Raw genomic sequence first — 15,566 nt, forward strand, 5'->3', positions numbered from 1 at the left:
CAGTCTTATGCAAGGAATTCTCCTTGCAGTAAATCTTCTGTGCAATAAATCACATCAGGGTTCACCAATTGACAACAGCCAAGAATGCACTCAGATAGCAGGGAAAGGCACACGGCTACTTTATTGCTCTCAAATGTTTCTTTTATACTCTTTGTATACTATTGTACTACACCGTAATTGGTTAAAAGTCTCAAACATAAAACACCATACATACTTTCATTGGTAACACAGAAAACACTGTACATACTTTCATTGGTAACACAGAAGACACTGTGCATACTTTCATTGGTGACACTACACACATTTGGATTGGTGACCTTTGGTCTCAGCTGCATTACGTTTGTTCTGTCTGGCATTGCAGTAAATATTTCCTTAGAGTTGTTTACATTCCTCTGCAACTTCAGAGCTGCAACTGCTCAAATTCAAGGCCTACCATCCAGTCGTTTCCCACAGGGAGGTGTGATGTCATAGGGGAGATGTGATGGCACAGGGACAATGTGATGTCACAGGAGAACAGGATGACACAGGGATTATATGATATCACGGGAGAGGTGTGATGTCATATGATGGATGTGACACCATAGGGCAGATGTGATGTCACAGGGGAGCTGTGATGTAGCTCTGCAGAGCCCTGACAGTGCCACTGCAACCCCAAGCTGCATTGCCCGGGTCAACACTCAGCACAGCCAAGGCCACAACCCTTCCTGAAAGGTGTCCCTTGTGGGCAGGGCCAGGTGAAATAGAAAATGAAATAAAATATTAGCTATTTAGCTATGTAGGTGTGACTTTGCAAAATGTAAAACTGCTTAAAGGTTTCTGCCCAAACTGTGGGCAATTACAATAAAATAGCTTAGAGAATAGGGAAGGCTTTTTAGCAGGTAGAGAGGGGTGGGGAACCTGAAACTGCTTGAAATGATAAAACTTTATGTAACTACTCTATAATGGTAAGAATAGGAGGTAAAACTAAGTGTCTATTTAGATAAGGAAGACTGCAAAAAGAGTGTGTGTATAGATAATTTTAAACTTATTACTTTCGAACTGTATAAAAAGCTGTGGTATTTCTTGCCTCAGTGGAGTGCGCTGGGGAGAACACCTGCCCCTTTGCATTCCCCGGCCATAATAAAAGTGCTTTTCAGAATGTTCAAAGGTTTCTTTGAATCACAGGGGGACAAACCCCTCCATCTGTCCCTGCACATGTTGTGTCCAATTCTCATCCCCCACTTAGGGACAAAGTCAGGCTACATTGGGTGTTTAGCTTTGCATTTGCTTCACTCTTTTGTGCTTCCAACACACACACACACCAGTCTGGGCAGAGTCTGGCCCCCCAGAGAACACAAGACCTGACTATTTGTGGCTCCTGCGGCAGTGGCTGGAACTTGGGCCACAATCTGTGCCAGGAGCAGAGAGGTCCCTCCCCACAGAAACTTCTTGGCAATGGAGTTCTTAAGAAAATGGGACAGGCTGTGGGGATCACTTGCAGGGCACAGCCAGGGAGGTGTCTTGAGCAGCCTCCTGTTTAACAGGACCAGCTTTTCCATTCTCTTTTCTCTCTCTTTTCTCATGCTTGTTCCTCCAGTAACCATTGTGATCCTACCCTTGCTTTGGTTCTTTCCTAGACATCCCAGCACAAGTCTTGCCCAGTCCCCAAATCCCCTTTCTGTCTGCCCATCATTAGTCTCAGACTCTGAGGCCAAATCCCCCATCCTCAGCTAAAGGGTCACCCTGAGAGGTTCTGCCATTGACCCACTTGCTTAAAGTTTCATAAAGATACCTTGGAACTTCCTTTGAAACCTTGGAACTTCCTTGGAATTAATTTGTTACCTTTTGGGCTTAGAATGGCTTCTTCAAAAACATGGTAATTCATGTCCTCAACATGGACATACTTTGGAGAAGGAGTTTGGGATATTAGACTCAAAGAATCCCAGAATGGTTTGGCTTGGAATGGATATAAAAGCTCATGTGGTCCAAACTCCTGCACATAGACAGTGACATCTTCACTAATTGAGGCTGCTCAAAGATCCTGACCTTGGACAAATCCAGGGATGGGATATCCTCTTCTCTGGGAACCTGTTGCAGTTCTTGTCAGACCCATTGGCAAATATTTCCTGCTATTATCCAATAGAAAGCTCCCCTATTCCAGTTTAAATCCATTGCCCCATATTCTGCCAATACTGGCCTTGGTAAAACATATGACTGTGACTATCTTAGACTATGAGCACAACGTTTTCATCTGCAAACACCTTGGAGAGTGCTCAGGGATGTCCCTACAAAATGTTTTTCCCCATCTTTCTTAGAAGCCTCTGTGGTGGTGCATCCTCCCCCCATTCTCCTCAGGCCTGGTTGATGATCTCAGGAGCTCCTGACAAGCCTTGACCAAACCAGCTGAGCAATGAAGAGCCCCTGGACTGGACCAGGGGTGTGGTGAAGTGTCCCAGGACTGGACCAGGTGCTCCCAGATGACACAGGTGGAAACAATACAGAGTGGATCAGCTGGGGAACACAGGATAATCAGTCATCCCATGAAAGCCTTGGAACATTCCCTACCTGAACTGTAGCGCAAAATGGAAGAGTCTGGATGCAATTCCCAAATATTTGGGAATCTCCAGTCATTCCTGACACCAGGATGGAAATTCAGCAGATAACTAAAGCCAGTCACCTTGGGAGCCCACAACCAGTGGGGCTGAGGGAGGCCCTGGCAGCTCCCCAGCACCTCCCTCTCAGTGGGACACCTCTGGCAGCCTCTCCCAGCTCGGGAACCCTCCAGTTTCCAACACTCCAAAGACCCTCCCTGATGCCCAGGACAATTCTGATCCCCCTCAACAAACACTCCTCCAGCTGTGACCCTTGTCTGATGGGAAACACAAAGGGATTTGGGGGAGTGTTTCCCTGACAACAAGGAGAATTTGGGAGAGGGACCTTTCCACAGCCAGCTATTGATGTGTCCACACATCTCTGCCTGGGTGTGGGTGTGAATTGACTGTGGTGGGAATGTTGTTATTGGGAATCTATAATTCAGTCACTGTTAAAATTGTAGCAAATGCTATTGAATCACTTGATAATTATTCAACTGGTCAATAATTAAATACCCGTAATCTCTTTTGCCCCCTTATATTTGGATCAAAATCCTTTGTGTCCTGACCCTCTTACATCCCAAGGCTCTGTGTAAATCATTCCCTTTCATCAAAAAATATATTTTTGGTGACTTCCACTTTAAAATCTTCCTCCTTAGCTAAACTACAAAACAACTCTAATTAGTTATTTATGTCTTGAAGACTTGAAGACAATTAAAGAAAGAAAAATAATTTGGTTTTCAGTGTTTTAATGGGTCCCACAGTGTGTTTGGAGTTGCATCAGCTGTCAGTCCAAGATGGGCCATGTCAGAACTGGTGAGGTTGGGGGGTGAGGAGCAAGGTTGATCATACAGGGTCAGGAGGAGGAGACACTCAGCATCAAGATCACTTGGAGAACACTTCAATCACCTCTTCTCTGAACTTAAAAATATCCATCCTTGAATTAAAAAAAAAAAAGTACAAACTTCGAAGACTTGTTTTGAAATTACCTTGAAGACAATTAAAGGAAGACAAAGAGATCCTGAGGGATTTCTGGAATTTAATGAGCCCCACGGTGTGTTTGCAGCCCAGCCCATGATCCTGAGGTGCTGAGAGAAGATTGAAGCAGCTGCTGAAGAAGTGAGAAGCCAAAGTCCAAGTGCCTTGAAGCATTGCTGGGCCCCACTGAGGGCAGGCCCTGACAAAGCCTCCCCAGGGACTCCTTGGAGCAGCTCCTTGGAGGCCAGGAGTGCAGGCAGACAAAGGCTCTGGGCAGGCCCCTGCAATGCTGAGCAAAGCCTGCCTTGGTTTTGTGGAGCACAAAGGCCAAGGCCTGAGCCCCAGGCCCTGGCCCAGCAGATCCTGTCCCTCCCGGCTGGCTCAGGGCTGTTTGGGGGGCACTGGGATGGGAGGGGGAGGAACAACAAAGGCCAAAACTGGGCAACCCCTGCCAGGCTCCTGAGGGAGGGGCGAGGCAGAAACCAAGTGCAGAACCTGCCAGGAAAGTGGCTTGTGGTGGCCTGAGTGGCAGAGGCAGCTGCCAGAGGCAAGGGGACAAAGGCCTGGGTGCCTTTGGGCCTTGCAGCCCTGCCAGAGCCCTTGGCCATCTCTCCTGCAGGCTGTCCTGCCCTGGCCCTGCTGCTGCTCTGGCCTTGCAGGCTGCACACACCCCTCCTGCTTTCCCACCCCCCTCCCAGCAGCATTTCTCAACCCTCCCTGATGTCTCTGCACCAGCTCTGGCTGTTCCCTGGAACACAAAGCCATGGGCTGATCCTGACTTCCTCTGGGTGACCTCTTGCAGCACAAGGGTCCCTATTGAGTGATATTTCTTTTTCCTCACCTTCAGTCTGTACTTTCAATGCTACTCTTTGTGGAGATTTCATTCTATTTCCAATATGGAGAAAAGCTCCATCCTGTCAGATCTCCTCTAGACCCTCTCCAGTTCTTCCTCATTCCTCCAGAATGGGGAACCTCACAGACAGACAGACCAGTCCAGATGTGGTGACCCCAGGGCTGAGTCCAGGGGGGTGACAACTCCCTTGTCTGGGTGCCCACACTCCCCCCAAGGCAGCCCCATGTGCAGTTGGCCTTAAATCAAGGGGTCATTCTGATTCTTTGTAACATCACGGAATCAAGTGGCACCGTGACACTGCAGGGCCTCATGGAACCAAAGGAATGCAGGGACACTGTGGAATCTCATGGAACCAAGGGACCATTGTGACATGCGGGGTCTCTTTGGAACAAAAGGAACCCTGAAATATCTCAGAACCTCTGGAACCAAGGGGCCACTGTGCCTCCCCAGAACTCCATGGAATCAAGCAGAGCCGCTGCCTCCCCCCCGCTGCCGCACAGACCGGAGTCGCCGGCTCTGCCCCGCTTGGACACCTCTGGAGTCAGCGTGTTCTTGGGCAGCTCAAATGATCTGAGATGAGAGAGTTTTCCAGATTTTGCTTTGCCCCCTCTTTCCAGTGGATATGTTTTTTGTTCTTTGTTCATTCAGGGAGAAGGGAGGCAGGTGTTGACCCCTGTTTTTATCTGTTTACAAAATGGAGATGGGGCAGGGAGGGAGAGAGTAGGCAATTTCTCTCTCTGCTGTTGTTTTGAACTGTTTTGTTGGTATTGCTGTTTTTGCTGCTATATTTCTTGTCAGTCAACTGTTATTTTTTTCACTTATACCTCCTTATATTTTGTCTCCCTATAGTGGTGGGGAATAAAAGGGGAGGGAGTTATTTTATTGGAGTTCCCGTCCCAATATGTGTCTTTAAACCAGGACAGGTTGCTCAAGGGTTCCCTGAAATTTGGCATCATCCACAAAGGACTTGAAATTACACTTTGTCTTAACGTACAGAGAGATAATAAAGATGTTCTGTAGTGGTGTTCAAGGGCTGGTCACTGAGGGATTTCACCAGGAAGTTGCTGCCAAGAGGACTTTGTACCATGGATTTTATTTGACACTCTGCATTCAGCCAACTTCCCACCCACCACATCTTCCACTTCTTCAGTCCAGCTCTCACCAGTCTGGCCATAAGGAGACCACAGGAGACCATGTCAAGGGCCTTGATGACCTCTGGGCACACAACATCCTCTCTTCCCTCCCACATGGGTTGTGCAATCCCTGCCTTGTCCTTTCAATGCCTGGCAATGGCTGCAGGAGGACTTGCCCTATCCCCTTCCCTGCTGAGCCTGAGCAGTCTGGAACTCTGCCAACCCTCCTTGCTGCTCTGTTTGCAGACTGGTTCCGTGTCTGCCTTTCCCAAGGCCCCAGGAAGCTCTGGGCTGGTTCTGGCCTTTCCAAGGGTTTGGGAGAGGTCTCCCAGTGACACTGCCCAGCCTTCTCAGTATCCCTGACACCAAAACCTTTCCAATATGCCACACTTCCAGAGGAGTGCCCAGGACACAACACAGGTTGTCCTGGTGGTTCTGGAGAATGAGAAGGGATTTCTTCCTCCAGGCCAACCCCTCCAATTGGATTTGAGTGCAGCTGAAAGGTTTGCTCAGCATTTTCCCCAGTGCCTCCCTGCCCTGAAGGTTTCTGGCCATCAGGCTGGAGCTGAGGGGGTTGGGCAGGTGCCTGAGGAGGGAGTAGAACAAGGGCTGTGTCCAACTGTGCCAGGAGGGCTGTGCTGGGCAAGGATGAGGAGGCTGCAGAAAACAGTGGCACTGGGGAGGTGAGAGGAGCAGGGGGAGAGACCTTGTGCCTGCCCACGCTGGGCAGGAGCTGCCCCAGGATGGCAGCTCTGAAGCACTCCCAGGATGTCCCTGTGAACAGGAGGGGAAGACTGGATCTAAAAATGAAACCTGGAAAGCAGAGAGTAGGAGTGTCATGGTGTCACTGCAGGAGAGTTCCAGCCCTGGATCAAGGTGACAGAAGAAGTGACCCAGTACTTGCAGTGGCCTCAGAAGATCCCACAGCATCCTGGAGATGCTGTAAGGGAGCCCAGCTCTGCTTCACAAGTTCCCAGGGCCTGTCCCTGCCTGTGCTCCAAGAGCTTCCAGCCCCCAGGACTGTGCTCAGAGAGCACTCAGGCCTTACAGCGAGAAAGGGGCTCAGGAGGACAGTGTGGAAGTGGCAAGAGAGCAGCTCTGCAAAGACCAAGCACTGTTGCTCCCTGGCAGTGCTGCTGGGCTGGGATTATTGTCCCCTCCCCGTTTGCAAATACACCCTGTCCTGCAGTGTGCCGTCCTTTAGGAACAACTAAGAAGAAGGGTCTTGGACAAAGAAGGCACTGCAGGGTCCTTTATTTTGTTGAAATGCTCAGAGAGCACAATTCATCATTTATACATCTCTGAGTCAAATTCAATGAGTAGACATTAAATTAGAAGGCAGATGCATAATAATATTTAATTTCACAGAAAATTATTGCAAGAAGAACCCGATGACCTCCACGAAATACCTGAGCAGGAAGGCTGGGTCATTAAGGAGTCCCATTCTGAGTGCTACACAACAGAAAACAGGCACTTTATTGCTCCTGAAAAGCATCCAGTCATCATTTTTCTCAGGGCATCCTTGAGCTCCTGATTCCTGAGGCTGTAGATGAGGGGGTTTAGTGCTGGAGACACCACTGAGTACAGAACTGATAGTGCCAGATCCAGGGATGGGGAGGAGATGGAGGGGGGTTTCAGGTAGGAAAATGTTGCAGTGCTGATGACAACAGAGACGACGACCAGATGAGGGAGGCATGTGGAAAAGGCTTTGTGCCGTCCCTGCTGAGAGGGGATCCTCAGCACAGCCCTGAAGATCTGCACATAGGAGAAAACAATGAAAATGAAACAACTAAATCCTAAAAAAACACTAACCACAGTGAGCCCAAGTTCCCTGAGGTAGCCTGAGTGTGAGCAGGAGAGTTTGAGGATGGGGGGAACATCACAGAAGAACTGGCCCAGGGCATTGCCCTGGCACAGGGGCAGGGAAAATGTGTTGGCTGTGTGCAGCAGAGAATAGAGAAATGCAGTGGCCCAGGCAGCTGCTGCCATGTGGGCACAAGCTCTGCTGCCCAGGAGGGTCCCGTAGTGCAGGGGTTTGCAGATGGCAACGTAGCGGTCGTAGCACATGATGGTGAGGATGAAAAACTCTGCTGAGATGAAGAACAGAAAGAAAAAGGCCTGTGCAGCACATCCCATGTAGGTGATGGTTGTGGTGTCCCAGAGGGAATTGTGCATGGCTTTGGGGACAGTGGTGCAGATGCAGCCCAGGTCTGTGAGGGAGAGGTTGAGCAGGAAGAAGCCCATGGGGGTGTGCAGGTGGTGGTCACAGGCTACGGCGCTGAGGATGAGGCCGTTGGCCAGGAGGGCAGCCAGGGAGATGGCCAGGAAGAGCCAGAAGTGCAGGAGCTGCAGCTCCCGCCTGTCTGCAAATGCCAGGAGGAGGAACTGGGTGAGGGAGCTGCTGTTGGACATTCACTGCCTCTAGACATGGGGCACTGTTCAAATAGGAAATAACAGTGACAAGTTAGGGCAGAACATTCTGAGAAAAATCAAAACTGCTTTCCAACATCCATCTCACTGCTCCATTGGTTTTCCTCTTCCAGGAGTCTCTCCTTCAGCTCTATGGCTGGAGCCCTGCTTTGGGCTCACTACATCTTCCATGAGGAGCAGACCCTCTGCCATTCCCATTTTGGTCTGAAAAGCCACCAGACACTGTTGAGAGCAGAGGGATCCATCCCAGACCCCTCAATGTCTCAGCCTGTCTCAAGGACTCAACACCCCACTTGGAGCCAAGGACACCTGTGGCTCATCTCCCCAACCCAACAGCATCTCCTGGCATGGGCACAGCATCTCTGCCCCTCTCCACTGGGGCTTTCAGAGAACACAGCTGTGCTGGAAGGATGATTTGCATTCTCGAGGGCAGCTCCCAACTTGGAAGGACACCTCAGAAAAGAGCCAAGTGTCTTAAAGATGGAGTCTGATTGAGGGAAAAAGAGCTCCTTACCCAGGTCCACAGACTTCACTGCCCACATCCCACAGGGCAGAGGACAGTTGGAATGTCTCATTCCCAGGGACACACCTGCCTGGGGGGAATGCCAGGATCAGTGTTGGACTGTGTAGCTTGAACTCCCCTCCCCAGTGAGCCTGAGTGAGAGAAGGAGGGAACAACCTCAGGACCAGGGGCAAGCTGAGAACCAAGGAAATGCACAGGGAGGGTCCAGCTGGGAGAGGCCAGGGCAGAGCCCACTGGGCACTCAGGGCAGCATCACCCTGAGCCAGCTGGGCCACCTCCCAGACAACAACAGTGCCAGCAACTTGTTCTCAGCCCTGGGCAGCTCCTCACAGTTCCCTCTGGAACTCAAACCACCAGGCATGTGGCTTGAGAGCTTGAGAGAAATCCCTTCTTGGACCTTCCCCTTGAAGTATCCCCTGGAAAATATCCTGGGGTGCTCTGGTTCTGTGAGCAACCCTGACCCATGAAACTCTCACTCGATAGCAGAAGAAACCTGCCCTGCCCTGCCAGGCTTTGCTCTTTCCACCCCCAGCCTCTGCCCAGCCCTGAGGGAGCTCCCCAGCCCAGCTGAGAGCTGCCCCTGGCAGTGGCAGAGCTCCTGCCCCGGCACAGCCCTGGGCTGCAGGACCCTGCTCTGCAGGACAGCTTGGGGCAGCCTGGGTGGCACAGCCTGGCTTCACAACCCTGCAGCCATCCCTGGGAGAAGGGAACCCTGCTGGGATGTGCCTGGGATGGTGCAGCAGGGAGTGGGATGTGCCAGCATTAGGAGATCTTTGCACAAACTGCAGACACATTGCCCTTCATGCTGACTTACCGTGAGGAAGCCTGGAAAGATTCCTCCTCCAGTGGATCTTCCTCTCGACTTCCCTCACAGCTCAGGCTGTGTGTAACCTCTCTCTGCCTTGCTTTTGTGCCCTGGGTGCTGCAGGCAGTGCCCTCAGCCCTGCTGGGCTGTGCAGAGGAGCTGCTCACCAGCAGAGCTGTCTCTTTGAAGCTCTTCTTGCTTGCCAGGAGCTTCCTGTGTGCCAGGAGCCCAGCCCAGCTCAGCAGCACAGCAACAGCCCCAGGCATTTCATGACCCTCAAGGGGGTTTGATGTTGTTTACATGAGACTCAGTCCCTGAGAGTAAGTTTAAACAACTTTTCAAGAAGTCAAAGCGAAATTGAAACAGGAAAGTTTTTTGTAGTGCTAATGAGTCTCACTGAGGGACACAACTGAGAATGTGTCCCCAAGTTCCAGTTAGAGAAGAGAACTGCAGACAGTGATGACAAGGATGGACAAGCAAGGGAAAGGTGGCTCTGATGCTGAATAAACCTTGACTTGTTTCCTTAATCCAAAGGGCCAAGCCCTGACCCCCAGCCCCTGGGAAGGCAGATGCTGTCCCTGCCTCATTCCTCAGGGCTCTTCCTGGGGCACTGGGATGTGGGATGTGCAATACCAAGGGCAGGACCATGGGGTGGCACCTGCCAGGCTGCTGAGCAGGGACAGGGAGGCCACGAGGCCCCAGGGCTGCAAGGGGCACTCCCCTCCTCCTGGCATCAGGGGCACAGACAGCAGCCATGGCCAAAGGCCTGCAGAAGGTGGCTGTGTCAGGGCCTTTCAGCTTCTCCCCATCCCTGTCTCCTCTCCAGCCCAGGCTGTCCTACGGTGTCCATGCCCTGCCCCTTTCCCTGCAGGCTGTCGTCATCCCCCCGGCTGCCCCACCTGGCTGGCACCTTCCTGCACTGACATCTCTGCGTCCTCCCTGGCTCTTCCTGCACACACAAAGCCTGGGGCTCATTCAGACTCCTCCTGGGTGATGTGTTCCAGCCCTGTGTTTTCCATGGAGTGAAATTCCTTTTTCCTCATGTTTACTCAGGACCTCCCCAGCTGCACTTGGCATTAATTCTTTCTTTCTCATGCTCTTTTCTGCTCTGACAAAAGGATCCACCATCTCTAAATCCACCCTTCAAGCCCTTTCAGGGTTATCCTGTGCTGTCCTCAGTCTCCACAGCATTGAGGCCACAGCTCCTTAGCCCCTCTCTAGTGCTCATGTGCTTGAGACTTTTAAACCCCATCTTGGGAGATCTCTGGGCACTCACTAATGTTTTTGCAGATGAAAATATAGTGCTCAAAGCCTAAGTAAATCACAGTTGCCATGACAACCAGCATGCATTCCCATTGCTATGGTCAGTTACCATGGCAAATAGAATACATTCCCATTGCCACAGTCAGTTACCATGGCAACCATAATTGCTACAGTAATTTACTGTGGCAAACAACATACTTCCCACTGCTATGGTCAGTTACCATGGCAAACAGCATATATTCTCATTGCCACGGTCAGTTACCACAGCAACTACCATACATTCCCATTGCTAAGGTCAGTTACCATGGCAACCATCACACATTTCCATTGCTACAGTCAGTTACTGTGGCAACAATCATACATTCCCACTGCTATGGTTGGTTACCAGGGCAACCATCATACATTCCCGTTACTACAGTCAGTTACCATGGTAATCATCATACAGTCCCTTTTCTACAGTCAGTTACTACATCCAACCATCATACTTCACACTGGTACAATCGGTTACCATGGCAACCATCATACATTCCCATTGCTACGGTCAGTTACCACAACAAGCATCAATCATTTCCGTTGCTACAGTCACCATGGCAACCATCACACATTTCCATTCCTATGGTTTGTTACCATGGCAACCATCATAGACTCGCATTGCTATGCTTGATTACCATGGCAACCATCATAAAGTCACATTCCTATGGTCAGTTACCATGGCAACAAGCATACATTGCAGTTGCTACAGTCAGTTACCATGACAACCAGCATACATTCCCATTGCTAAGGTCAGTTACCACAGGAACCATCATACTTCCCACTGGTACAGTTGGTTATCATGGCAACCATCATACATTCCATTGCTACTATCAGTTACCATGGGAACCATCATACCTCTCACTGGTACAGTCAAATACCATGGCAACCATCATATCTTGCTGTTCCCATGGTCAGTTACCATGGCAACCATCACACATTCCCATTGCTATGGTCGGTTACCATGGCAACCAGCATACATTTCCATTGTTACAGTCAGTTACCATGGCAACCATCAGACATTTCCATTACTAGGGGCAGTTATCATGGCAACCAGCATACATTCCTGTTGCTACGGTTGGTTACCATGGCAACCACCATACATTCCCATTTCTACAGTCAGTTACTATGGCAACCTCTTGGTTCCTCTTGGACAGAAGCAGATGCAGATGAGCCTCCCTGTTGTCCACCAGCCTGGCAGCTGTGCTCTAAAGGCCTGTGTCCCAAGGGGTATCTTCACCAAGACTCTGCACAAACCTCTGGGACTCTTTGCATCCTGTCGTGGTGCCTTTCCAGTGAATTCCAGGGTTATCAAAGCCAACTTGAATGGGATCTTTGTCTCACTCCACAAGCTCACCCAAACCACTCTCTCCTCTGACCCTCACCCACAAAAGTTCACCCAAGTTGTTCATCCCCTAGAGCAGCTCCACAGCTCCAAGAAGCTCCTTCCTGCTGAGGACACCTCTCTCCTGCTCTTTCTCTCCTGTGTCTCCTTGGTCTTCTCTCCCAACCCATCACAGCCCTGCAACCTGGGAACTGTCTCAGCAGGCCTGGGCTGTTATTGCCTGCAAGTGGAATGAAGAGAGACTTGGGGCTGCAGCTCCTCCTGCCTGTGCCCCACACGCAGGGCATTGGGGCCTGTCTGGCTGCAGCCCCTCAGCGGGGGCACCGGGGTAAGAACAGACTTGCAGTGGGGAAAGCTGCTCTGAAAGCCCCGAGAGCTGGGCTGTGCAGAGGCTTTGCTGACAATGGCCTTGGGGGGGGATGTGCTGGGACTCAGGCCCAGGGGGAAAATCCCAGGCCTGATCCCTGAGGAGATCAGCACATGCTGCTGAAATGCTGGGGGAGAGAAGAGCCAGCAGAGGGAGGAAACAAGTGTGGACAGCCTGGGCTGATGGGATTTGGACTCGTGCCTGGCCCAGCCTTGGCTGGGCAGAGAAGGGACAGCCTTTGTGTCCCTGCAGGGCTGGGATTCACTCCCTGCCCCAAAGGCCCCCAATGTGTCTGAGAAGCCCTGGGTGGTGCCTGTCCCACAACTGCTGGGAATGGGGACGGGGTTCCTGCACAGGCCCTGTGCTGTCCATGGCAGCTGCTGCACTTGTGCTGCAGAGCCCTGGCACCTCCCCTGGCACTACAGGCCCCTCTTTGGCTGTTAAATCCAGGCTCACCTGCCCTCAATTAGGTTCAGCAGTGAAGGGATGTCCATGAGACAATGGCCATTGTACTCCAAGGACATATAGAAAATACCCTGCTAAAGAACAGGAGAGAGACCTCTCTCCCTGTGCCACCTGACTCCATTTGGTCACCTGAACACCTCTAGGGGCTGCCCTGGACAGAAGGAACAGTGACAGGTTCCCCTGTCCTACATGTGGGCCCCTTCTGCCACTGAAGTTGGCCAAAGCAATGTCCCAGCAGCCTCCAAGAAGATCCCACAGCTGCTGCCCTGTTCCTCAGAACTGCTCCATTGGAGCCCGCAGTTCCCAGCAGGAATCTCGGTCACCTCTGGCCCCTCAGAAGGAACCAGGGCTTTGTGTCCCAGCAGGTCACTCCTGGCTTTGGTCTTCATTCATTCCCGGGTGAGCTCGGACAGGTGCCTGTTTTGGGCCCATTGAAGTGGGGCAGGAAGAATCCCAGCCCATGGGGGTTGTGGAGGGAGCTGAGTGTCCTTCTGGCCCCAGGGCTGCAGAGTCAGAGTGAGACACCTCTGCTGACTCAGCTGAGTCCCTTCCCTCAGTACAGGTGAAGGAGATCCCTCCTGGGCACTGTCTGGGTTTCCTGTCTAATAATGGGACATGAAAAAGGGACACTTGGACTTAACTCTGTGTCTGCTTGGAGAAATGACAGTGCTGAAAGAAGTGTCTGTGCCCAGCTGAGAGAAGGAACATCATTATTTCCTTCAGCTGTGTGCCAGCAGGTTCCCCTGGAGCCCCAGGGACAGCTGGAGGGAGCCCAGAGGGGCAGAGAAAGGGCTGCCTGGGGCTGTTGCTGTGCTGCTGAGCTGGGCCGGGCTCCTGGCACACAGGGAGCTCCTGGCAACCAAGAAGAGCTTCAAAGAGACAGCTCTGCTGGTGAGCAGCTCCTCTGCACAGCCCAGCAGGGCTGAGGGGACTGCCTGCAGCACCCAGGGCACAGGAGAGAAGGCAGAGAGATGAGAGGCAGCCTAGGCTGGGAGGTGACTGAGCTCTCACTATGCCAGAAACCTTCCCAGGATTTGAATGAAGAATTCTCTGGCTGTACGAAAGTTTAACTTGCCTTCCTGGAGGCATCTCCTAAAGCTGCCACATCCCACAGCTTCCAGGATCTTTCTGCAGCACTCTCCCAGTTGCTGCAGTGCAGGGGAAGTGGCCATATGGCAGAGCAGGGCAGGAGCTGCAGGCAGCAAGGGCAGAGAGGAGAAGGGAGCAGGAGGTTCAAGGGATCCTGGGCTGGGAGGACAGGGCAGAGCTGCTCAGGGCAGGAACCTTGCCAGCCCTTTGCCACGGTCAGGCTCTGGCTGCAGAGCAGTGCAGGTGAGTTCCTGCAAGTGCCTCTGCCAGCTGCCAAATGGCAGCAGTGGCAGGAGCTGTCAGGATGGCTCTGCTGGATTTGCTGGGGTGCAGCAGGAGAAGCTGCTGCAGAGCAGGACTTGCTGCTGCTCCATCAGAGGCCCAGGGCCAGAAGGTTCCCTGTGCCAGGGCTGGCTGTGGGGTGGGAAGGTGGGGGTGCAGCCAGGGGTGCCCAGGGCTGTGGTGCAGAGCAGGGTCCTGCCCCCAGGGCTCTGTGTGCTGGGGCAGGGACTCTGCTGCCTGCCAGGGTCAGCTCTTAGCCCGGCCAAGGAGCTGCCACGGCCCTGCAGGGAGAAGGGGTGGGTGGAAGGAGTGACCCCTCAGGGCAGGGCAGGGTAGGGCCCTTCAGCTGAAGGGTCAGGGATCTTCCCAGCTTCAGCTCCACCTCCTGCCATTTCCAGGGGCCCTTCTCAGGAAGCACATCCCCCCAGAACACCTCCCCCTTCCCAGCCACCACAGGCTGTCTGGGATCTGCTCTGCAGCCCCTGCCCAGGCAGAGCTGCCCCTGGGCACTGGGCTGGGGATGGCTCTGGCAGCACTGGCAGGGAGCTGAGCTGGGCACAGGCAGGGGCTGCTGGCAGGAACAGCTCCTCACCCAGAGACAGGCAGGCAGGGAGAGGCAGCTGCTGCCACAAGGGCTGGGCAGGGGGATGGGGGCCCCTCCCTGCTGTCCCTGTGGCACAGACCCCTTCCCTGAGCAGCTCCTGCCTGGGCTCCTTTCCCAGCCTAAGCAGAGCCTGTGCCCTCAGGCCCACGGGGGCTGGGCTGTGCATTGCCCTGCAGCAGCCAGAGCCCAGGCAAGGACAAGGCCCTGATTTCAAGCTGTCTCTCTGTGTCCCTCCTCCCTTGGCAGCAGCACTGTGGCATTTCACTGCCATCCCCTGCTGCCTGAGCTCTCCTTGTTCTCACCAGTGGGTTTTCTGAGCCAGTGTGGGGTTTGGGGGGGGGCAGATTCCTGTCCAGACATAAAACCCTTTGGGTGCTGCTGTGGGGATGTGTCTGTGGGACCCCTCCAGGCACCTTCAGGTTATTCAGCTGTTTGCCTGGGTGTCCTGCAGGGCTGTAGGTGCCCTCCAGAAGGGCACAGCTCTGCCATAGTATCTCTGTGCTGCACAGGATCCCCACAGAGAAAACTCCTCAGTGCTAAATCCATGGAAATGCTCTGGGCAGCCGTACTTGGGAGCTGCAATGATCCCTGTGTGTGGCAGTCTGGGAGGATAGAGATGAGATCCTAATCAGGCATCCTGAGGAAAGGCAAGGATTCTGTCAATGTGCTCTTTGAAACAGGATTCCTCTGCTCCTAGAAGTGCCTTGTTACTTTTTTTAAGGGAATTCCTAAGGGTGATCCCCCTTCAGCTCCAAGCTGCCAGCCAGGAGCAGCTGTGAACAGGAAAGGTGGCCAGCTCTTGTCTCTGCACCAATAGACCACCCCTTTG

At 52.6% G+C, this 15,566-nt stretch overlaps 1 protein-coding gene and 1 long non-coding RNA gene across 2 annotated transcripts in view; one reads left to right on the forward strand and one right to left on the reverse strand.

Moving 5' to 3' along the window:
- Nucleotides 1-15,566, forward strand: part of LOC135405704 (uncharacterized) — a 614,579-nt gene that overhangs the window by 109,005 nt on the left and 490,008 nt on the right. The gene's annotated exons all lie outside the window — the stretch shown is intronic.
- LOC135404693 (olfactory receptor 14J1-like) lies at nucleotides 6,987-7,946 on the reverse strand. Its single transcript, XM_064639433.1, has one exon. It carries the CDS (start codon nucleotides 7,944-7,946, stop codon nucleotides 6,987-6,989), a length of 960 nt encoding a protein of 319 aa, XP_064495503.1.

The sequence above is a fragment of the Pseudopipra pipra genome, chromosome W (assembly GCF_036250125.1).
Source record: "Pseudopipra pipra isolate bDixPip1 chromosome W, bDixPip1.hap1, whole genome shotgun sequence".
Taxonomy (NCBI): domain Eukaryota; kingdom Metazoa; phylum Chordata; class Aves; order Passeriformes; family Pipridae; genus Pseudopipra; species Pseudopipra pipra.